The 25,719-nt window shown below is 39.0% G+C and overlaps 1 protein-coding gene across 1 annotated transcript; it reads right to left on the reverse strand.

The window, feature by feature from the left end:
• Positions 1 to 2,474: 2,474 nt before the first annotated feature.
• On the reverse strand, positions 2,475 to 5,254 carry LOC138887417 (uncharacterized). Its single transcript, XM_070169168.1, has 5 exons — positions 5,016 to 5,254; positions 4,685 to 4,772; positions 4,196 to 4,330; positions 3,213 to 3,409; positions 2,475 to 3,156 (listed from the first exon to the last, which is right to left on the reverse strand). The coding sequence occupies exons 1-5, from the start codon at positions 5,252 to 5,254 to the stop codon at positions 2,475 to 2,477; spliced, it is 1,341 nt and encodes a 446-aa protein (XP_070025269.1).
• Positions 5,255 to 25,719: the final 20,465 nt, after the last annotated feature.

Here is a 25,719-nt window from a genome sequence, read left to right on the forward strand (position 1 = left end):
ATAAATATAATTATATGAAATAGAGTGAAAAATATTATGAAACATGTATGAGTATGAAAAATAGTAAATTGGATGATTAAGTCATTACAAATAATTTAAAGGGATAATTACTGAATTTTTATGTAATTTAATGTAAGAAAATGAATTTAAAAGCTCTAAAATTATGAAAAATGATAAAAAGTGCTTATGTAAATTTTGTAAATTAAATAATAATGCCAAATGATATTTTGAAAGGTATATATATTATTTTAAAAATATATAAGGGCAAAATTGGGTATCAACAATTGCCCCTCTTTACCTGAGAATGATGAAAGAGTTGTCGGGTAAAGAAAATGATGACCGATTTTGACCAAATGGGTGATTTGAAAAATGGAGGCCGAACCCTGGTTCCTGAGTTGCCTACATATCCCTGGTGTTACGGGAATCAGGCCGTGTGTAGTTTTAGATCCAATGATGAACTGAACCGATGAAGTTGTTATAGGAATGGTTGTATGCTTCGGAAAGGGTTTTCTTGGGTAGGACAATATCAAATGAGTTTATACAAAATCGTGAGTGTGAGTCTGAAATGTTACGGATGTATCTCAGGACGAGTATCTGAACGATTATCGAGTAAAAGTGGGTATCGCATGGTGGTTGGCTACGTTTGAAATAATTGCAGGATGTGAACGTTGAACAAAAATCGGAGCAAAGATTGCTACCGTTAGGAAAATGGTTACTTCCTGAATCACCTGCAAAACTTAAAACACGATGCATGCAGATATATATGGATTATTGCAAGAATTTAAACATGATACAAATTCCCTTCGGACCATGAGAGCTGTCTTTGAACGATGAAGATGATGTCCTTGGACCATGACGTCCCGGGCTATGAATCATGCGATAAGGGATTCACAAGCCATGAAATGATTTCTTCCGTCCATGAGGATGGTGCCTCCGGACGATGATGCCTTTGAATAATGATGTGTAATATTGAGAGATCCTCAGGCCATAGAATGGTGTCTTCCGGCTATGAGGATGATGCCTTCGAACTATGACGCCTTTGGACAAAATGACGATGTTTCCGCCCATGAGATGCAAAGATATGATGCTTGATCGTATGCGAAATAAAACAAGACAAAGCTTAGTCTTGTGTAAGATTAGGGCATTGCTTTAGTCCTAGGCCAATAGAGGATAGTGCTAGGTCTTAAATAGCGTAATAGAGATAACATTTGGTCTTATGCAAGGAAAGACAATGCTTAGCCTTATGCAATTGGGGAGGCAGTGCTTAGTCTCATGTAGAAGAGGAGACGATGCTTAGTCTCAATGCAAGGAAAGACAGTGCTTAGCCTTATGCAATTAGGGAGGCAATGCTTAGCTTTATGTAAAGAATATGAGACAGTGCCTAGTCTCGATGTAAGGAAAGGCAGTGCTTAACCTTATGCAATTAGGGAGGCAATGCTTAGCCTCATACAAGAAGAGGAGACAATGCCTAGTCTCGATGCAAGGAAAGACAGTGCTTAGCCTTATACAATTAGGGAGGCAATGCTTAGCCTCATGCAAGAAGAGGAGACAATGCTTAGTCTCAATACAAGGAAAGGCAATGCTTAGCCTTATGCAATTAAGGAGGCAATGCTTAGCCTCATGCAAAAAGAGGAGACAATGCTTATTCTTGATGCAAGAAAAGGCAGTGCTTAGCCTTATACAATTAGGGGGTCAATGCTTAGTCTCATGTAAAGAATACGAGAGAGTGCTTAATCTGGATGCAAGGAAAGGAAGTGCTTAGCCTTATGCAATTAGGCAGGAAATGCTTAGCCTCATTGAAAGAATATGAGACAGTTCTTAATCTCGATGCAAGGAAAGACAGTGCTTAGCCTTATGCAATTAGGGGGACAATGGGAGAGTAAAGTATTTCTTAGTTGAAGATGTTTGCGCTAGATAATTTGTTGTCTTGAAGGCAGTGTCTTGATGTATCTGCGAGTATCGTTGTCTTATTGTGCCCGCATTCAAAGAAAGATTGTGAGTTCTATGGGGGAAGGTTGGTTCGCGCTTTCGTCCTCTGCTTTACCTGTGCTCTTATCTTGAGATCCTGTTTGAGTTAACCTGGGTAACATCTGGCTGCCATAGAAATACAATTTTCAAAACATATGCATGCATTTGATAAATATAGTTGTTTAAAATGTAGTAGTATGCGTAATTTAGATGAACCGATAATGGTGACACATTTTGGGGACATTGCAACCTCCCTGCCTTAGAATTTTGAGGGTCCCCAGTTTAAATGCAATACTTTGGTTGTTCCGTATATGACTAAGTCGGCTGAACTTGCTCTAGAATTTTGAGGGTCCACCCCAAAATTCTGCCCCAGTTTTCTGATCATGGCAAAATGAAGATTTTATTAAGATGTGACCGAACCCACAGGGCTTCCTACGTGTCCCCTCTTAAACGGGAATCAGGTCAAGCGTAGTTCAGTTACATCAAACGAAGAAATGTAATCAATCCTAAATATAGTATCTCTTGACTGCGTCTGAGTTGATAGGTTTTTTCCAAATTTCTCCGTCCATTTCTACAAGTATAAACGCTCCTCCTATTAGTACCCGATGAACCATGTAGGGACCTTGCCAACTGAGTGAAAATTTTCCTTTAGCTTTGTCTTGATGCAGGAAGATTCGTTTTAGTACCAATTGCCCCGGCGTGAATTGCCTTGGTCTGACCTTTTTGTTGAAATCTCTTGCCATTCTGTTTTGATAGAGTTGACCGTGACATAATGCATTCATTCTCTTTCCATCAATGAGGGCCAGTTGTTCATAGCGACTTTGTGCCCATTCTGCATTGCTGAGCTCAACTTCTTGTATGATTCTTAGAGAAGGGGTTTCTACTTCAGCCAGGATAACTAATTTAGTACCGTAAACTAATAAATAAGAAGTTGCCCCAGTCGATGTGTGAATTGTGGTACGATATCCAAGCAGAGAAAATGGTAGCTTCTCGTGCCATTGTTTGTAATTATGTACCATTTTCCTCAGTATATTCTTGATGTTTTTGTTGGCGGCTTCTATGGCTCCATTAATTTGCGGCTTATATCCTGTGGAATTCTTATGCTTGATCTTGAAAGTTTCACACATAGCCTTTATTAAATCACTATTAAGATTGGCATCTTTGCCGGTGATGATTGACTCTAGAACCCTGAACCGACAAACAATGCGATCCCGAACAAAATCTACAACGACCTTCTTAGTTACAGCCTTGTTACAGCCTTGTAGGATGTGGCTTCAACCCATTTTGTGAAATAGTCTATGGCTACCAAAATGAATTTATGTCCATTAGAAACAGCGGGTTCGACTGAGCCGATGACATACATTCCCCAAGCGGAGAAAGGCCATGGTGCATTTGTTGCATTAAGTTTATTGGGTTGTACTCGTATCATATCAGCATGTATCTGGCATTGGTGACACTTTTGGACATATTTAATGCAATTTGTTTCCATGGTCATCCAGAAATATCCTGCTCTTAATATTTTCTTGGCTAAAACAAAGTCATTCATGTGCGGTCCGCAAGTTCCGACATGTATATCCTCGAGCAGCCTAGATGCTTCCTTAGCATCAACACACCGTAGTAACCCTAGGTTAGGAGTCCTTCTATATAGAATTCTTCCGCTTTGAAAGAAGTGGTTGGCTAACCTTCAGAGTATACGTTTCTGAGTATGAGTTGCATGCTCCGGATATTCTCCTTTTGCCGGGTATTCTTTGATGTCATGGAACCATGGATTTCCATCACTTTGTTTTTCAACATGAGCACAATAAGTTGGTTGCTTATGAATTCCTATTGGGATAGGGTCGATGAAATTCTTGTCTAGGTGTTATATCATGGAAGATATAGTGGCCAATGCGTCTGCGAACTCATTCTGAATCCTCGGAACATGTTTAAATTCTATCTTCATGAACCTCTTGATCAACTCTTGCACATAGTACAGACATGGTAATATCTTGGTGTTCTTGGTAGCCCATTCTCCTCAAACTTGATGTACCAAAAGATCAGAATCTTACGTTCATGTCAATGGCCAACCTGAGTCCCAAGATGTAAGCCTTATATTCTGTCATACTGTTGGTACATGGGAACCTAAAGTTTGCGGATACCGGATAGTGTTGACCGGTTTTTGATACTAAGACAACTCCAATACCTACTCCTTTGAAGTTCGCGGCTTTGTCGAAGAACATCCTCTAACCATCGTATGCTTCAGTGATGTCTTCTCCACAAATGGTACTTCCTCATCGAGAAAATACGTTTTCAATGCTTCGTATTCTCCGTCTACATGATTTTCTGCCAAATGATCTGCCAATGCTTGCCCTTTGACTTCCTTCTGAGTTACATAGATGATGTCGAACTCACTCAGCAATATTTTCTATTTCACCAACTTTCCGGTAGGCATGGGTTTCTAGAAGATATATTTTAACGGGTCCATTCTTGATATGAGATATGTGGTATAGGCACAGAAGTAGTGCCTCAACTTTTGAGCTATCCATGTCAAAGCGTAACAGGTGCACTCTAGCAAAGAGTACCGTGCTTCATAGGGTGTGAATTTCTTACTTAGATAATATATGGCATGCCCCTTTCTTCCTGTCTCATCGTGTTGTCCCAAAACACAACCAAAAGCCCCATCTAGTACTCACAAATAAAGCAGCAAATGTGTCCTTAGTTTCGATGGGACAAGAACAGGTGGTTTAGATAAATACTCCTTGATTTTGTCGAAGGCCTTATGGCCTTCTTCTGTCCAATATGTTGTAGCATCTTTCTTCAACATTCTGAAAATTGGTTCACAGATCACAGTTGATTGTGCTATGAAATGGCTGATATAGTTGAGACGCCCTAAGAAACTCATCACATCTTTCTTGTTCTTTGGAGGTGGAAAGTCAGGCAGGGAAAGTCAGATAGCTTTGACCTTTGATGGGTCCAATTAAATCCCTCGACGACTGACGATGAAACCTAGCAATTTTTCGGTAGGGACTCTGAAGGCACACTTTGCAGGATTCAGTTTCAGATTATACCTTCGAAGCCGATTAAAGAATTTTCTCAAGTCTGCTATATGATCCGTACTTCTTCTGGATTTGATGATGACTTCATCCACGTACACCTCTATTTTCTTGTGTATTATGTCGTGAAAAATGGTTGTCATGGCTCTCATGTAAGTGGCTCCAGCATTCTTTAGGCCAAACGACATCATTTTATAGCAATACATCCCCCATGGTGTGATAAAGGCTGTCTTTTCAGCATCCTCTTCGTCCATCCAAATATGATGATACCCCGCGAAGCATTCCACAAAAGATTGGAGTTCATTCTTGGCACAATTGTCTATTAGTATGTGTATATTGGGCAACGAGAAATCATCTTTGGGACTTGCTCTATTTAGATCCCGATAATCGACACATACTCTGACTTTTCTATCCTTCTTCGGAACCGACACAATGTTGGCTAATCAAGTCGGATATTCAACCACTCTGAGAACCTTGGCTTTGATTTTCTTAGTGACTTCCTCTTTTATCTTCAAACTCATATCTGGCTTGAATTTTCTGTGCTTCTATTTCACTGGTGGACGCATAGGATCGGTGGGTAACTTGTGAGCCACTATGGATGTGCTCAGACCAGTCATATCATCGTAAGACCATGCAAATATGTCTTCATACTCCTTCAGGAACATGATGTACTCTTCCTTCTCTGATGGTGATAGGTGAATGCTTATACGGGTTTCCTTGACTATTTCGGAATCCCCTAAGTTAACCGTCTCGGTCTCGTCCAAATTAGACTTAGGCTCGTTTTCAAAAATTTCCACTTCTCTGACAATTTTCTCAGGTATTACATCATCCTACAGATCCTCTGAATCACTATCCTTATGTTGCATTGTCTCATTATATGTCACAGTCATAAGTTCATCAGGATAAGTAATAATAACATTTTACAGAAAAACGTAAAGGATAATAAATACTAAAAATATCAATGCATAAATAAATCTTGAAAACATCAAAACAAGTACGACTCAATGACTCGAGCAATTATTTCAAAGTAGAATACGTTCAAAACAATTACTGAAAGTGTCTTAGTTGCTCATAAAATTGCTTTTAAAAAATAATAATTGACGCTAATTGCCAGGATACCCAGGAACTTGACTGGCCCGGGATGGTGCAGCAGTCCAGTTCTTAAGAACAACTTCTTTTTCCATAATCTAAATAGTAAGGTCTTCCTCCTCCTCCTCCTCAACTATCACACTGCAGTCCATGTCTTCATCATCCATAAATAGATCCCTTATGCTAGCTAAAGCTTCATCTTTTTCAGACCCCCACATCATGTCATCTTGTTGAAATGTCTGGTGCAAATGTGGTACTGGTTATTCCAGTGGATAATAAGGATCACGCCATGGTGGCGACCAATCCTGATACTCTTGCCAAGTGTATTCATACCCAAGCCCGAAAGTGGTACCGTGACGCTTCAGCTGTACCGGTTTGGTGATCCCTTGGAGATTCTTGCCGAGACCCTTACTAGGATCATACCCTGTCCATAGCAATGTGCTTTCTATCTTGTTGCTCCACCATTTGTCCTTTTCAATTGCATTGACGCACTCAATGCGATGATATGTTTCTCCACCCAGCTTCCTCCTGTTCTTGATGACTGGAACAGTCTGATTAGTATAGATGGGATTACTCCCGTCTCCATGGATGATCACTTCCTGATGATTCCATTCAAACTTCACAGCCTAATGCAAAGTAGAGGCTAAGGCCCCTACAACATGTATCCAAGGTCGTCCCAACAGTAGATTGTAGGTAGCGGATATATCCAACACTTGGAACTCAACATCGAACCAAGTCAGACCCATTTATAAGCTGAGATTAATTTCTCCGATCGTGGCCCTTTGATATCCGTCAAACACTTTCACATTCATACTTCCTGCTTGTATCTTATGCAAACCTTTAGCCAGCTTCCTAAGAGTAGTCAGCAGAAATATGTTGATACTTGAACCCCCATCTATCAGGACCCTGGCGATGAATTTGTCCTCAAATTGCACTGTGATATGTAGTGCCTTGTTGTGACTTAGTCCTTCCGGTGGCAGCTCATCTTCATGAAAAGTGATTTTGTGGCTTTCTAACACCTATCCGACCATGTTGGTCATTTCCCCACTAATGATGTTGGTGGGTACATAGGCTTCACTGAGTACCTTCATCAGGGCATTCCTTTGTGTCTCGGAGTTTTGCAGCAGTGATAAGATGGATATCTAGGTAGGAGTTTTATTCAAATGATTGACCATAGAGTATTCTCTTGCTTACACCTTCCTCCAAAGGTCGTCAGGGATAGTCTCAATGACAAGAGGCTTAGATGCAGTTTCTTTGCTTGTTCCTCCCAAATGCTCTAGTGTATAAACCCTACCGGTTCTAGTCATGCCTTGTGATGCATCTATTTCTTCCACTTTCGCTTTTCCTTTCCATCTTTCCTCTGCGACATAATCCCATGGTATAACTTTAGACTGGTAAGATGGAGTAGGTGCTACCATCATAATGAAGGGTGTGGTTACCTCAACTTCAAACGTCGCTGGTGATAAGTAGGGATTTAGACCTATTATATGCTCTCTTTTACTTGTGTTTTAGGCCAAAAAGGTTTGAAGGTATTCTCGGAAACTAATGAAATGCGCTTGCATGCAGGAATTGTTCAAAATGAGCCAAAGGAATCAAAACCAACTCACAAAGGAGTCAAATGTTGAACAAAAGACTGGATAAAGAAGCCTGAAGTGCGGACCACACCAATATTGTGCGGCCGCAAAAGCCATGGTGCGGCCGCGATCAAAATTAAGTGCAATAGTCCTGCCCCGTATTAGGGCGGGCAACTTTCAAATAACCAATGTCATGCTCTGTTGGAACATAAGGGTTTCTTCACCGGAGCTCCACACTAAAATGCCTATAAGCATCTCAAAGATTTTGTTGACACATGCTGGGGGAGCAAACAGACTAATGTTTTCGAGGACGCATTGAGGTTAAGGCTTTTCCTATTTTCTCTAGGGGGAAGGCTTTGGATTGGCTAGAGAGGTTACCCAACCATTCCATACACACTTGGGATGAGTTGGCCGAGAAGTTCATCGCAAAGTTCTTTTCTCCGGGTCATATGACAACGCTATGAGATGAGATCCTTGCATGAGATTTAGGAGCGATACCGAACAATGGTCAAAGAGTGCCCGAACAATGATATGACTGAGGCCATGATCCAACAGACCTTGTACAGGGGTATCAACATAACAAACCAATGTGTGGTTAACCAACTCACCGAGGGGAACTTCATGAACACGCCATATGCCGAAGCTTGTGAAATACTTGATGAGATGGCGGATACCTCTTCGGTGTAGCAAAGCAGAGCCAATGTGCCACAAGGTGACCCTAATGTTATTTACCTACACAAGGAGATACATGACCACGGGCAAACTATAGCCGAGTTGACAACTACCATGAACCAATTGGCCAAAGCTCAGCTTCAACAAGTTCAAGGACCAAAACAAGTGAATGCCATGGAAGGAGTGAACATGATAGTCAACAAGAGAAGGCAACGAGGTCAACAAGTTCAAAACAATCCAGATCAATTTGAGCAAAGTGGTAGTGGGTACAATTAAGATGATTCATATGATGATCAAAGTGAAGAGGTTCAATATGTCAACAATTATCAAGGTCAACAGAGCAATGCTCCGAATCAACAACAGTGAAGATCACAGGGAAACCAAGGAAATTGGGGAAATCAAGGTCAACAAGAAAATTGGAATAGTGGCAACAACACAACCAAGGCAATTAGGGGAACAACAACAATCAAAATTGGGGCAATCTAGGAAATCAAGGCAATTGGGGTGGCAACAATAATAGTAATTGGGGAGGCAATAACAATCAAGGGGTTTGGAACAACAATAATCAAGGAAATTGGGGATCAGGCTTTCAAAGACCCACGATGTATCAACAACCAAACAACCCGCCTCCATATCTGTCACAAGGTCCTAGTTCTTCCAATATTGAGATGGGACGGATTGAAAACATATTCAAGAAAATGATGGAGAAGAATGCCAACTCTGATGCCCAATTAGCCTCCCACAACACTTCTATCCGCAACTTGGAAGTACAACTTGACCAGCTCAAGCTTTGAATACTCGTCCTAAGGGGGCACTACCAAGTGATACGGTAGTAAACTTAAAGGGTGGGAACAATACGTGGCACGCTATGGCGGTGACTACAAAAAGTGGGAAAGGTGGAATTGCCAGTACCTCAAACTTAAGAAAGATTGTGAATGATGATGTGGTGATGCAAGATGATGATGAGCCAAGCAATGAGGTTCAAGTAAATGATGAAGTGAGGATAGACATTGATAAAAATGTGGAGGAGACACAAGATGATGTGAACCCGTCTAGGGGACATGTAATAGACATACTGGATCCGGTAGTGCCCAAAGCCAAGGCTCCTTTGCCAAGGCCTCCTCCACCATATTCTCAAAGGCTTGCAAAGCAAAACAATGAGAATCAATTCAAGAAATTCATTGATATGATGAAAAGTTTGTCCATAAATATGCCATTGGTTGAAGCTTTAGAACAAATGTCGGGATATGCCAAGTTCATGAAGGACTTGGTAACAAAGAAGAGATCAATGAACTGTGAAACGATCAAAATGACACATCAAGTGAGTGCCATTGTGCACTTTATGGATCCAAAGTTAGGAGACCCCGGTGCCTTTACAATCCCATGCACTATTGGTAGTGCCGATTTCGCCAAAGCTTTATGTGACTTGGGGGCAAGCATTAACTTGATGCCCTATTCTGTGTTCAAGACATTGGGGATAGGAAAACCAAGACCCATATCCATGAGGTTGCAAATGGCAGACCGGACAATGAAGAGGCCATTGAGGATAATTGATGATGTGATAGTTCGGTTCGACAAGTTCATACTTCCCGCAGATTTTGTGATACTTGACTGTGAGGTTGACTACAAGGTGCCAATCATATTAGGGAGACCTTTCCTAGCTACAGGGAAGGCCTTAGTTGATGTGGACTCTGGGGAGCTCACCTTCCGGGTGGGTGATGAAAAAGTTGTGTTCCATATTTGTAAGTCAATGAGGCAAACTAATAGCAAATGTGTTCATTTGTGGATCTTGTGACCGAAGTAATTGTTGATGACATAAGTGTTGTGATTAATGTTGAAGACCCATTGGAAGCTGTGTTATTGAATCATGATGAGGATAAGAAGGAAGGCTTGGTAGAATGTGTCAATGCTTTGCAAGGAATAGGATCATATATATATGAGCCCCGAAAACTTTCCTTGGACCTTGAAAACTGGAAGACTCCACCAACAAAGCCCTCAATCAAGGAGCCTCCCATATTAGAGTTGAAGCCCTTGCCTTCACACTTCAGATATGAGTTCTTAGGCCCTTGTTCCACTTTACCTGCTATTCTTTCCTTGTGCTTCACTAACGTGCAGGTAGATTCTACTCTTGCGGTGCTCCAAAGGAGGAAGAAGGCAATGGGTTGGACATTGGCGGATATTCGGGGTATAAGCCCCGCCTTTTTTCTGCACAAAATAATATTGGAGGGGGATGCCAAACCCTCAGTAGAACATCAAATAAGGTTGAATGAGTCCATGAAAGAGGTAGTCAAGAAAGATATCATCAAGTGGTTGGATGCTGGGGCTGTCTACCCCATTTCTAATAGTTCATGGACTTCACCGGTACAATGTATCCCAAAGAAGGGGGCATGACTATGATTACAAATGATAAAAATGAGTTGATCCCCACAAGAACTGTTACCGGTTGGAGAGTATGCATGGATTATAGGAAGCTTAACAAAGTGACTCGGAAAGAGCATTTTCCGCTTCCATTTCTTGATCAGATGTTGGACAGGCTAGTCGGACGTGCTTATTATAGCTTATTGGATGGGTATTCCGGATATAACCAAATTCTTATTGCACCTGAAGACCAGGAAAAGACCACCTTCACTTGTCTGTATGGCACATTTGCATTCTCAAGGATGCTGTTTGGTTTATGTAATGCACCGACTACTTTTCAGCGATATATGACGACAATATTCATGGATATGGTAGAGGACTTCCTTGAGGTTTTCATGGATGATTTCTCTATTGTGGGGGATTCTTTTGAAGCGTATTTGGATAATCTTGATAAGGTATTGGTACGTTGTGAAGAGACCAACTTGGTGCTTAATTGGGAGAAGTGCCACTTTATGGTCGAAGAGGGCATTGTCCTCGGCCACAAGATCTCCAAGAATGGTTTTGAAGTGGATAAAGCAAAAATTGAAATGATATCAAAACTTCCTCCTCCTACTTCCGTCAAAGGAGTGAGGAGCTTTCTAGGTCACGTGGGGTTTTACCGTCACTTCATCAAGGATTTCTCAAAAGTGGTGAAACCCTTGTGTAAGTTGTTAGAAAAATGTTACGCCCCGCAGTATTACGTTGACGTTATGCTCTACAATAATATATTACGATGATGTTACCCTATGCAGTAGTATATTTTGACGATATTACGTCCTGCAGTATTATATTACGGTGATGTTATGCTTTGCAGTATTAAGTTATGACAATGTTGCGCCCTCCAGTATTTTACGTTGAATTTGTCGTAAGGTAATTGACATCAGTCCAAGGAAAAGATTATTTGAGAATTATAAGGATTATGCTATTTCACAAGTGATTAGTATATTCATGAAGGTGAAAGGGGGAGCAATTCTAAGAAAAACAAATTTGGTCAGAGTTTGACATTTTGGGATAAAATACAACACGAGCTAAAATACCCGATATTTATGGACTAGTGCCATACAAAATACTACAATGCCATGATAGTAAGGTATTCAAGGCATGTTAAAAGAGAGGGCAAGTGAGAAGGTGACGAGAATGGATAAGTCCTCAAGATTAAACCCATGAAAACAACCGAGCTAATGGTTTCCCTAAGTCATAGAAAGCTCGGTATAGCCTGAATGAACTCAAAGAAGTCTAAGACTAATATCATTTGAAAGAGATGAGGGTGTAATTGTGGTAGATAAAGAATGACATTTGAACCTTCGTTTGAATAATGATTTTGAAAAAAAAAGAAAGGAGAAAATATTTCACTGACGGCATGAGATTAGGATACCTCCCATAAGGGGAATTACATTGAGACACTATGAAATACGATTATGGAAATCACTTCAAATATTCTAATGCAATTTAAGCCCTAGCGGCAATATATTACGTAAGAAGCTTCAAATCTTCAAGTGGAGAATCGTAGATCAACATTGAGGTGAATCAACAATGGACAAATACAAGTTACAAAGTATGACATGAGATTACGCCATCCTTCTTAAGATGAACGGTAATGAAGGAGCATTAAAGGACTGAGATTTATACCTAAGGGATATGCAACAAAAGTAACTGGGAGTTTGGTAAGCATACCTCAATAACGATAAATTGATAAAAAATACTATTATGGTATAGTGTGACCCATGTAGATGCAGTAAAGCCATACAAATAGATAACCGAATCTATGAAATAATATATGGCCATATTCGCAAGTTCTACAAAGTATCGAGCGAAGAACTTCAATACACCTATAGATGCCCGGAGAGGCATCCTATTAAGCCATGTATATATTTACAAAGTAACGCCTAGTGATTGGCTAAAAGACGGAGGAAAAATGAGAGGATAGTCGCATAGGCAAACTTACAAGGTCAGTATCATAGAGGCTGCATGATGAAAGGTAGCAACAGTTACGAGATTGAAAGGATTTCGACTACAAGTTGTGGTGTGAGAAGGAGGCCTAAGGGAGGAATGCCCTGGACTTTGGACTTATTCACAGAACAATCGCCTAGATGGCAAGGGAAGTTCTAAAAGTATTCGGAAGATATAAGTTATAAAAATGATAAGTGCATCAGTCAACATTCAAGGACGAATGTCCCAAAGGGGGGAATAATGTTATGCCCGCAGTATTACATTGACGTTATGCTCTACAATAATATATTACGATGATGTTACCCTATGCAGTAGTATATTTTGACGATATTACGTCCTGCAGTATTATATTACGGTGATGTTATGCTTTGTAGTATTAAGTTATGACAATGTTGCGCCCTCCAGTATTTTACGTTGAATTTGTCGTAAGGTAATTGACATCAGTCCAAGGAAAAGATTATTTGGGGATTATAAGGATTATGCTATTTCACAAGTGATTAGTATATTCATGAAGGTGAAAGGGGGAGCAAGTCTAAGAAAAAACAAATTTGGTCAGAGTTTGGCATTTTGGGATAAAATACAACACGAGCTAAAATACCCGATATTTATGGACTAGTGCCATACAAAGTACTACAATGCCATGATAGTAAGGTATTCAAGGCATGTTAAAAGAGAGTAGTATTTAATTAAATTGAGACAATTTTTAAATTATACGGGTAATTGATTAATTACCGGGTAACAGAACATTACCCAGTTAACTAATAAGCGGACAAAATTTAACTACTTATGCCCAATAACGTGGCACAAGGCCACTAATTGAAGAAGGTGACTCATCAAACATAGGTATAGGTGGCTAATGTGACCTTACAAGATAAGTCTTGAAGTTTAAAAAGGAATTTGTTTTTTTTTAGATCAAAACCCCATTCTGAAAGCTTCCACCAATCTTCAAAACGTTGGAAAGCAGTTGAGTTTGAACCCATTCTTTAAGACCAATAACGTGAGAAAAGCAGAAACATTTCATTTCAACTCCTTAGAAGCAATTCTCGTCCAAGCTTCAACAAAATTAAGCACAATTTCGTTCAACAATTAAAGAACTAGGAGCTTCATCCTGTTGCGTTCAACATATTTCATAGAAGCAGAATTTCATTTCATTCAAATAATTCCGGGAATAGGTATGTTAAGGCTATCCCTTCTTTCTTTTGGCATGATCCATACGATACAAACGGAACGTGCAAATGCACAAATTCCATGAATGACTCTATTCATAAAAGTATTAGAGATATCTGTGTTCTTGAATTTCCGTGTGTGATAATATCTTACCATCTGTTCATGGGTCTCAGAAAAATACGAAAGTTGAAAAGAGTTTACTTTATAATATTACTCAGAGGCAAAATGGTCTTATGACATTCTGAATGATTTTATTGACGTACTTTTTATGTACTGCATTCATATGCATTGACCCTTGACTAGATGGCGTTATATACGTGTATATATGTAAATATATGTATATGGGATATGGGAAAAGGTTACGGCGTTATATACGCATCACCACCTGATCATCTGGTATATGATGATGATGTTGCCCATAGTGGCTGAAATATGATTCAAACGACATTATATACGCATATATATGTATGTACTCAAACAGCGTTATATACACGTATATATGTAAATATATGTATATGGGATATGGGAAAGGTTATGGGGTTATATACGCACCACCACCTGATCAACTGGTATACGAGGATGATTTTGCCCACAGTGGCCGGTATGATATAATGGAATGCCCTCAGAGACTGATGATGTTATGAAACAGGTACCTATGCACGACATGACATTCAAACGCACATGCATGACGCTAAAAGTAATTTATGATTTACAAAGTTATTCATACTTGCAGGTTGAGTCATGTACTCTATATTTCTTCCATGTCTCTGATGTACTTACTTATGTGCCTTACATACTCGGTACATTATTCGTACTCATGTCCCTTTTGCCTGGGGACACTGTTTTTCATGCCCACAGGTCCCGATAGACAGGTCGAGAGGCCTCCAAGTAGGCTATCAGCTCAGCGGAAGATGTTGGTGCGCTCCATTTGCTTCGGAGTTGCTTGTTTGGTTAGTATGATTTAGACGTGTATTGTTTAGTATGGCGGGACTCCATCCCGACCTCTATGACATATATGTATTCTTAGAGGCTTGTAGACATATGTCGTATACGTGAAAGATTGTATGGCCTTGTCAGCCTATGTTTGAGTTTATAAATGATTATATTGGCCTACTAGGCCCGTATGTCATGTGTATATAATGATGTAATAAGAAAGATACGCTATGTTGGTACTCGGTTGAGTAAGGTACCGGGTGCCGGTCTCGCGGCCCATCTGTTTGGGTCGTGACAAAAAAGATGCCAAATTTGTGTTCAATGATGATTGTACGAAGGCATTTGAGCTACGCAAGTATATGTTGACTACCATTCCCATCATTATCACACCAAATTGGAGCTTACCATTTGAGCTCATGTGCGATGCTAGCAATATTGCGGTATGAGCGGTATTGGGGCAAAGAATCAACAAGATATTCCATCCGGTCTACTAATGATTCTTTTCCGGATGAACAATTCCTTTGCGTGTCTTTGACCAGGATGCCTTGGTTCGCCGATGTGGATAACTATCTTGTGAGCAGAATTGTCCTGAATGAGTTCTCTTCAAACCAAAGGAAGAAGCTCAAACGGGACCGCTTGGATTATTATTGAGACGAGCCATATCTTTTCAAAATTTGCATTGATGGTGTTATCTGGAGATGTGTTCCAGTAGAAGAGCAATTGGGTATTTTTGAAGCTTGTCATTACTCGCCCTATGGTGGTCACCATGGTGGGATGAGAACTGCTACAAAGGTCCTACATTGTGGATTTTATTGGCCTACCTTGTACAAAGACGCTAGCGAGCTCATTAAGCGTTGTGATGATTGCCAAAGGGCCGGTGGGATTTCCAAGAAGAATGAGATGCCTCTCACCACCATCCTTATGATTGATATTTTTGATGTGTGGGGCATCGACTTTATGGGTGCATTTGTGAGTTTATGTAGGAACACCTATATTCGTTTTGCTGTGGATTACGTTTCTAAATGGGTTGAATCTGTGGCTTTGCCCAACAATGAAGCATGGAGTGTGGTGGCTTTCTTGAAGAAAAACATATTCACAAGGTTCAACACTCCAAGGGCCATCATTAGTGATGGGGGTTCTCATTCTTGCAATAAAGCTTTCGACACTTTACTCTCCAAGTATGGTGTCACTCACAAGGTGTCAACCCCTTATTACCCCCAAGCAAGTGGACATGTTGAAGTCTCCAACAAGGAGATCAAGAGTATTCTATCCAAGACTGTCAATGTAAACCGGACTGATTAGTCAAGGAAACTTCATTGGCATTTATTTCCTGCATGTTTTCTAGTAACACATAGCAGTAGAATAAATAGAGTGTTTACACCCGTGCCTTGATGGTGGACAATTTATGTGTGTGTGTGTGAGTTTCCTGAAGATATGGTTTCTACTAGTGGAAGTTAAACAACATATACATCAAGTCAAGTAAATCACATGAATCCTATGAGCATGTTTTCTACCCTTGCATATTAATATTATAATCTACCACATTCCCTTTTACTAGCACCCCAATTGTTTGTACTAAGATATTATTACAGACCCAAGTTAATAAGTAAAGTAGTAATATTACATGACAATAAACAAGCCTATAGCAAGCCCCAAATAAAATGACTAAATACCCATCCTTGTTGGGCCTTCAATACTTCTAACATAGTATACTTAAGCCTTCAACAACGAATCACACGATCACAGGCCCTAGGGAAGTCCAAACCCCTTTTAGTGAACCACAACACCAAGTGTTGCACCACTTGGAACAACCGGTATAGAACACAATACATGATAGGGAAGTAGAGTATTATGGACAGTTTTGGAGGTTGAGGAAATAACTAGAACCTAGACCTAGTGTGTTAGAGTTCACAAGGGCCTCAATTGGACCCCGAAAAGCGCTCACACTAGGGAGGCCAACAATAAAACCTAGATAGCCTTGGCTTTCAGCCGGCTAAGAATAGGAATTTAGAATGTCAAAATAACAGGTAAGGATGGTAGACAGAGTTCACTGAATTGAGCATACAACACAAACGGTCAAGCAAGCTAGTAGGTTCATCAAGGTTCACATAGTGAAATATCACATAAACAAACATCATAGGAATTAGGAGAAGAAACGGGTTTGCAAGCATACATAGGTTGCACTAGCAGACATCTAAGTATCTAAATTAAGTTAAGTCTAACCTTATACCATATTAATCAAAAATTGAACACAATGGAGGGATACACATATTGATAAACACAGAAAGGAGAGAACATCAGATGAACCAAGGCATACTGGAAAACATGTTAGCATAAGAGTCCTAGAAAATAAAGTGTTTGTCTTTTAGAAATCCAGGATAGTATGAAACAAGTTTAAAATAGACTTTAGGGCAGTATTAAAGAGCATTCCAATATACACAACACTTTAGTACCAAAAGGTTCATTCGAGTAAAAGGGGTTTCCATAGAGTTAGGGTAGTATCTAAACACAATATATACAGAAATCATATAACCACAATAATCAGGCTCATATTGGAATGGACTGCTATTGAAGTCCAAAAATTAGACATGTTAAGATGCTACAGGGTACAGAACCAATCTCAGGAGATAAGAGATCACAGAGTGTAGGTCATGGTGAAGCATAATACAAACAATAGACTATTACCATGTGTGCAACTAACACAAAATGACTTTGAAATTGAACATTATCATAATTGAATCATGCTCATACGAGTTTAAATACATCTGCATCAAGAAGGAAAGAAATTAAGCATTGCAAGGGTTTAAACACTAACCAGTAGAAGAATCAAAAGAGTGAAGAGTGTAATAGCAAAAACTCCAAATCCCCGATGCTTCAGAGTTCACAAGAGCCTCGAGAATGGGCTCCGAGTAGTGCTTGCACTGGAGGAGGCTATTCACAATTTAGAGAGTGTTCGAGTGTGCCAGTGAGGGAGTAAGAGAAGAGAGTAGTGAAATCAATAGCAAGGATTCACATATTCAAATCCTGTTTTAGGGGTTTTAGGGGACGGGTTTATGTAGTAGCAAATCTGATACGTAAAATAGGTAAACACAGTAAAATTAAACACAGAATAAGAAAATATAACAGAATCAATTAGAATCAATTTTTAGGGTAAATAACACATAAAACAAGGGAGTTTAGAAATTAACAGAGAATAATAAAAATAATCATGCAAATAGCACTTAAAATAAGGGAATACAACAGAGAATAAGGAAAATATCATACGAAAATCAATTAGAGTCAGACTTAGGGCAAAATAAAGTTAAAAAAGGGAAAACGGTGGGTTAAATAGAAATAAGGACCCTTCTCACATGATTCTTGTCACTAGGCGCGAGATTTTTCCACCAATCCAGTAGCAGAGGTGGTATGTTTTGGACCATGCCGAACCTGGGGACTTCATGCTTTATTTTCTACAAACAAATAGAGTTAGCCCTTTTCCCCATACATATTCGACTATTTACACACTAGTGGTCAACATATTGGCATATTTTCTCCAAGTAATGCACATAATATGACGATATCCATTGGGATTGTGGAAATCCCGTCGGACTTTGGACAAGGCTTATCTTAGCAGGATATCACGTTGACAATGTTATAACTCGTACTAGGTTTAACATAATGCATGTACATTTGATATTGGAGTAGGGTTTCTAAAATGTCCTAGACTGGTACTCTCAAGTGTACAACTTGAGAGGGAAAGGCACGGGACCATCGACTGCACCACTGATCGACTAGTCTACCGTAAATAAGCCTTTTCGATTTTAAAAGGGGTAATTTTGGAAGAACACGGACACTCATCAAGTGCCGCTATGTTGATAATTGACATGAGTGGAGTATGATGTGGAGCATGCTTTATGCAGAGATAATAACACATTGCCAAGTATTTGCATGGTAAATATGTAAAAGCAATAAATACAATATTAAGGTAAAACATAAAGACGTAAAAGAAGGAAAAGGAAAGGAGTTAGTTCGTGGAATATAGGGAAGTGTAATAAAGTAAGCGAGGGAGTGGGGGCAGGAGAGACATGATATAACAATCTTTAAACAAATGAAGAGCAGCTTAGAACAAATAAAGGTGAATAGGAAAAGGGATGTGCATGTTATAACCAATTTAAGCAAATAAGGTAAAAAAGGGAAGGGGTATGCATGTTATGACGAATTTAAACAAGTAAAAGGAAAGTGGGCGAGGGATGTGCATGTAATAGCAAGTAAATATGGAAAATGAAAACGCATTTATAGCAACAAGACTGATTCACATAAGCCAAGTTCGCTATGGTAAGAGTCTAAGATTAAATCCCCAGTAGAGTCGCCATGCTGTTGTACCCATTTTTCTTGCGAAAGCAGGTTTTGACATGTGACAACTCTTTTAAAATGGGTATAAAAAGAGAAGAGTCGCCACCTAATGATTTTTAAGGTGCGTTAGGGCACCTATTTGTAGATAACTCTGTTTGACTAGTCAACGTTACCAAAGATCAGGTAAAGGCTCAAGTTACCTCAAAGAGAAGGTATTAGGCACTCCTCGAGGGCCACAACTGTGGGTCCCGACAAAACTTAAATTATGTGAATTAGTTTACGTGATCAAATAAACAAAGGGAGCACAAAAAATCTAATTTTATTACAATGATATTAAATAGAGTGCTACAACTATTTCAATTCTACTAGAGAGAAAAAGGGGGGGGGGGTCCTAAGTTTTTTAGCCTAAAGGATCATCCCGTGCAACATAAATAAAATTTCGTAACTCTCTTGGGGTAGGGAGTTACTCATATTATTTAGCAGGCACATACTATCATCTCCTACTACCTGATTACTATGTTAAAGTTGTTTACCTAAAGGCACTCTAATTCAATTCTAAGCCATGCCTTACGCGTGCACTACTCGTCCCACACCTATAGTCCAGGGGGTTTAGGACCTCTATTTGGATGGTTCTATACCTTATATGGGCTGCTCAAAAAAATGCAAAACTAGACAACGAGAAAAACACATAAAGACTTCATATAAAAGCAACTAAGGGCTCACATTGACCCCTGCACTTAAAAAGCAAATGCACACAAACAAATATGCAAATTAGGAGATTTTCAAAATTCAGAACATTATACCTATAGACATGATTTCTAGGTGGCTTTGAATCAAAGTAGGTACACAGTTTTAGATGCAGGATATTGCCCATGGATAGAATTATTCAAGCATCACAAGCTGGTTATCGCAAATTTTAAGTTATTAACCCTATATGTGTTATGCCTAGGTGATCTACGCAGTTGAGTATAGCAAAATCTGCTGGGAGAGGTCCCAGAATTATTCGCAGTAGCGTACATGAAACAGTGTTTGAGCAAATTTAATATTAACAAACTATAATCATTCCCTATAGGCAGGATCTCAAACGAATAGTACTTAGAGCTTGTTTTATTGTCATATCTTAATCCTATAGGCATATTTTCTAGGTGAACAATGCCAAATAGAATAATTGTAGTCCTATTGGCAGGATTTCTAATAAACGCTGCGATTTGCAAGAAACATTAGTGACAACTAATTCTTATAGGCAGGTTTTCTAATAACACATAGCAACAAATATAATTGCAGTATTTTCTACTTGTGCTTGCTAGCAGACAGTATGTGTGTGTGTGTGCTTCCTGTAATAGCGTGGTTTCTATTGTGTACATAGCAATTGAACAACACGTATAGCAAATAAATTATCAAGTCCTATAGGCATATTATCTACCAATTTTTTGCATGCAAATATTAAATTCTACCCATTTCTCCTTTTACTAGCACCCCAATCGTTTATACAAAAGTTATTACAGGCCCAATAATGAATAAAATCAAAGTATTTTACAAAAGGATAACAACAAGCCTTCAGCAGGCCTAAATAAAATACCCAGCACTGTCTGGGCCTTTAACAAGCATACCCATAAAGGAGCCCAATGTCAATTTATTTGACCACAATGCCAAGTATTGCACCATTTAAATCAGCCAATTCAGGTATATAGCAGATAACATGATAGAATGGGATGAATGAGAGTAGTTTGAGATTCAGGGAATGACTAAGGACCAAGTCCTAGTGTGTAAGAGTTCAGAAAGCTTTCAATTGGACCTCGAGCAGTGATTACACTAGAGAGGTTAATGATAGAACCTAAGTAGCCTTGGCTTTCAGCCGGCTGAGAATGAGAACTGAAAAGTGCCCAGGTAACAAGTGAAGGAGAGTAAACTAAGGTTGAGGGATGCAAACATACAAGTTGAACACATAGAGCAGATAATCGAACATGCTTTAGGTTTTAAGAACAACCTTAGCAAAGATTCAGAAAACAAGTTCAACACTTAGTGCATAAGTAGTCATTTATTAGCAGAGTTAAAGGGAGAACATATTTTCAGGATTGATGAAAATACACTGATTCATAATAAAGGGAAAGGTCCAGTTATGCTAAGTATAGGTCCTAATGTTATGAAACAACCATACTAATTTGATAGCAAAACAACATTTAGACATGATAAAAAGCAAATTACAACTACTGGTGAATCGGGGAGTCCAAACATGTTAAAGGGCATACTAATAGAGAACAGGATCAAAATATGCTATATAGGCAAGTTATCACCACAAATATGCAGAATAGGATAGGAAAATAGACTTGTGCCATACAGTGAGTCTAAACGTTCATGTTTTGAATAAATTGACTAGGTAACGAAGAGAGAGCGCAAATTATGCTGGTAAAGCATGTTCAAATAATAGGATCGATAGCCTAAGGAAAAATTAAGCACCAAAAGATGCTAACAGGTGTAAAGGTCCCAAACAGTAGTAATTTGTAACATATTGGCTAGTCAGGCTTGAAAAATATCTACTTTAATAGAATCAGGTTTAGGCATGCTTCAAACTATTAACATTATGAAGCTAAAAGTTAAAGTGACCTAAAAAATAAAGTAAAGCAAACAGAATTGCACACAAAACAACCTAGAAAAGCACATTAAGCTAACAAACTTCAGTAGTGAAAACATATGCAAATCCCAGATACATAGGTATGAAACTATGAAGTCCAGTAATTCACCAGTTAAGCGAAGAATAGTAAGAATAAACTTCCATAAAAGCCCAGAATCTCAATGTGTCAAAGTCCCCAAGAGCTTCGATAAACTCCGGCAATGCTCGCACCAAGAACAGGTTGAATAATAAGATTTTAGTGGCCTTGGCTTTCCGCCAGCCAAAACAGAATACAGGACAAGAGAATAGCAGAAACCCCAAGTTTTAGTGAAGAAAAATGTCGATTAAAAACTATCCCAAGGAGGTAAATGAGGGGGTTTATAGAGAAGTCAAAAATTGAACAAACACATAAGGAATCAAAATAAATCAAACACCAAATAAGGAAAGAAAACATGCAAAATCAATTCGAAATCAATTTAGGAAAAAAATTCGGTAAACCCTAGTTTTTTTAGGGAAAGTGTAAATCACAGGAATCCAAATGAAATCGGACTCTCATAATACAATGTTGAACGTATGTAGACAAATCACTGTTGAACGTATGTAGACAAATCACCGTTGAACGTATGTAGACAAATTAGTGCTCAAAAGCAAAGATTCGAACCCTTTTTTTTATTTCGAAAATTAATGCTTGCCATGTTTAGGTAAGCACTTAGGTAACACCGCAACGGATAGCCAGTACTAGAATGATTAGAATATGGCAAGAAAATAGTAGTCGAATCCCATTAGGAGAGGGATTAAGGAAGGTGGCTAGGGTTTATATCACGACCCAAACCGATGGGCCGCGACGGGCACCTAGTACCTTACTCAACCGAGTATCAACATAACATATTTTTCATATCATTCTATCATAGGTAAAGTAACCGGAGTAAGGCATGAGGGAATACAAACTTATACATATGATGTACGGGCTTATAAGGCCGGCATGTTTCTTTATATACTCAAAAGATAGGCCGACAAGGCCATATAAGTATCCGTATACATGACATCTATCTACAAGCCTCTAAGAGTACATACTTATCATAAAGGTCGGGACAGGGCCTCGCTATACCAAACAATATACGTCTAAATCATACTGACCAACAAGCAACTCCGGAGCAAATGGAGCGCACCAACATCTTCTGCTGAGATGATAGCCTACTTGGAGGACTCTTGACCTGTATATCAGGACCTGTGAGCATGAAACGCAACGTCCCCAGGCAAAACGGACGTCAGTACAAATAATATACCGAGTATGTAAGGAATGAAAATCAATAAATAATAGACATGAGAGAAACATGGAGTAAAAAACTCGACATGTATGTTTCTTAGCTCTGTGAATAATTTCATTTTTTATAATGTCATGCATATGCGTATAAATATCATACCATGCAAAGGTATATGCGTTCATAACATCATCAAGCCTTTGAGGGCATCCCATCATATCATTTCAGCCACTGTGGGCAAATCATCAACGTATACCAGCTGATCAGGTGGTGGTGCGTATATAACACCGTAACCTTTTCCCGTATCCCATATACATATATTTACATATATACGCATATATAACGCCAACTGGTCATGGGTCAGTGTAAATGAATGCAATGCATTATAAGTATGTCAATAAAATCTTTCGGAGTGTCATAAGACCATTTTGCCTCTGATTAATATCATGAAATAGATTTTATCCACTTACATATTTTTGAGACCCATGAACAGATGATAGAGTAATATGACACATGGAGAATCAAGAATATAAGTATCTCTAGTATTTCTACGAATAGAGTCATTTATGAAAATGGTGCATTTGCTCGTTTCGTTTGTATCGTATAGATCATGCCAAAAGAAAGAAGGGATAACCTTAACATACCTGAGTCGATTCTCTTGACAATCCCTCTAATACACGTTAATTGCGACGAAACATGGAACAAGTCGTATGAAGAGCTCAACGCAATCACGTTGCTCAAAGAAAATTTGGCTAAAACATTTCCATCCCCAGAATGTCGTTTCTAATGTGATTTGGATAGAAACTCTTGAATAACTTTTCTATTCCTATTGATGAAGATTCTTATAAATCTTACGTTATTATTAGTAAAGAGGCCAAAATGGCTTAGCCTAGTTTCTAATCCAAGAAGTTGTATTAGGCTGGTACTCTTCTCACAGGCTTTATCATAGAGCCATTATAAAATATGGCTACTGTACTATCCCTATTGTACCTCTGATATTAAGAGTAATTCTGCAATGTTCTCAATCATGATGTCTATAATTTTTCTGGGTCCAATAATCAGACTCCTAATTTTCTTAGTTGATGTAACTCTTTAATTTCCTCTTCCTTCTGATCAGCCTTTATGTAGGCTTAAGCTATCTTTAAATCTGTGGCTTATGACATTAGTTATTACTTTAGCCTTTCATGGATGCTATGGAATATCCATGATACCATCTTCTAACAATTCAATCCTTTGTCTATGACCTGGACTCAATTCTTACTTTTAACTTATATCGGAGTCTTCTACAGCTGTATGATTGTAAACATATATGCTTCATGGATTATACCCCAAAATCTTGAGTGCATTCATAACGTAACTAACTCTGGACCATCGATCGAATAATTCCTTCCGTTTCTTCTCAACTTTATTTGAACGTAAGCTTTTACTTTTCCCGGTTTTTCTTCCCTCTTTCATGTACATACTTAGCTTATCTTAGTGCCCACGCATATTGGAATTCCATACAACTCATATGATCTTGGATGTCACTTTTGATTTTACTTCCCGTTCATTAGCCACGGTAGGTGCCATTTTCTTATGCAGTGGATACCATGTTGTTGTGAGACTGTTGTTATAAGACCATTCCCTCCTTAGGTCACTGAGCTTAGGTTGAAGCCTTCTTTCTTACTTTCTCTGCTAGTCTTTCATTGTAGTATTTAGGGAGGACCCTCTGACTCTTGTAAAGTTGTGAGCTTATTACGGACCCTTTTGATGTCCGTCCTTGCCTATAATTATTCATAGTTACTTATCTCCATGCCCTTGTGCTTGTGGGGTTGCCTCTGAACTAATATTTTGACTGTCATCCTAATGGCACTCTCTTTTATTTTTGTAACATTCATACGGTACCTTTAACTACCCCGACTCCTATCTGAATATATCTTAAGTATTACAATAACATTACTGCGGGGCTGAATTCACTATATTGGGTTTTACTATGCTTATCTTGCATGATCTGTTGATTCATTTGTAACCCCCTGTCTAGCCATAACTAGGCTCTTCCTGTATTAACTGCTAACTAGTCGTTGGCCCATTCTCATATCAATATTCCGCGTAATCTTTCTTGGGTTATTTCCTTTGTCTTAACTTACCTCTCACACTGGCTCCTTATCTATCAATAATATTTTGGGCAGGAACCCTTACTTCCTCTCCTTGACGTCATGTTTGCACAATGTTCTGGAATCGTAGCATATATGTAGGATTTGGATAAGTGCAATCTCATTTTTATCGCATCCTTCATTTACCATTCCATAATTACTAGAATCACTTAATTCTGTCTTAATGGCACATCACTCCATATTCCCCCCTTTAGGGGAGTATTGAGAGTTGGAGCTACGACTACCTACCTATAGATGATTTACCTTTTCATCTTCGTCGTCCTTTCATATCATCGATGACCCTTACTCGCCTTGTGGTAATCCTTCTGTACCAAGGATAACAAAGTTCCTCACTCGTAATGGTAGCACTTAGTGTAACTGGCACATATAGTCCCTTAAGCTTAAACTTTGCTCACATTGCTCGCTTTAGGGAAGCATCTTCCTGAATGACCATTCTCTGAATTTCTCATGAATCTTCTTCTGTTGTCCATTCTATTATTGCCGGTATGAAATCTGAAATTCATGATGCCAACTTTTATCAATCCCTCAATCCCTAATTCATGTTTAAGTTATCTTGTTCACCAATCCATACTTGTTCTA

Source organism: Nicotiana sylvestris, chromosome 3, assembly GCF_000393655.2.
Source record: "Nicotiana sylvestris chromosome 3, ASM39365v2, whole genome shotgun sequence".
In the NCBI taxonomy this organism is placed as follows: domain Eukaryota; kingdom Viridiplantae; phylum Streptophyta; class Magnoliopsida; order Solanales; family Solanaceae; genus Nicotiana; species Nicotiana sylvestris.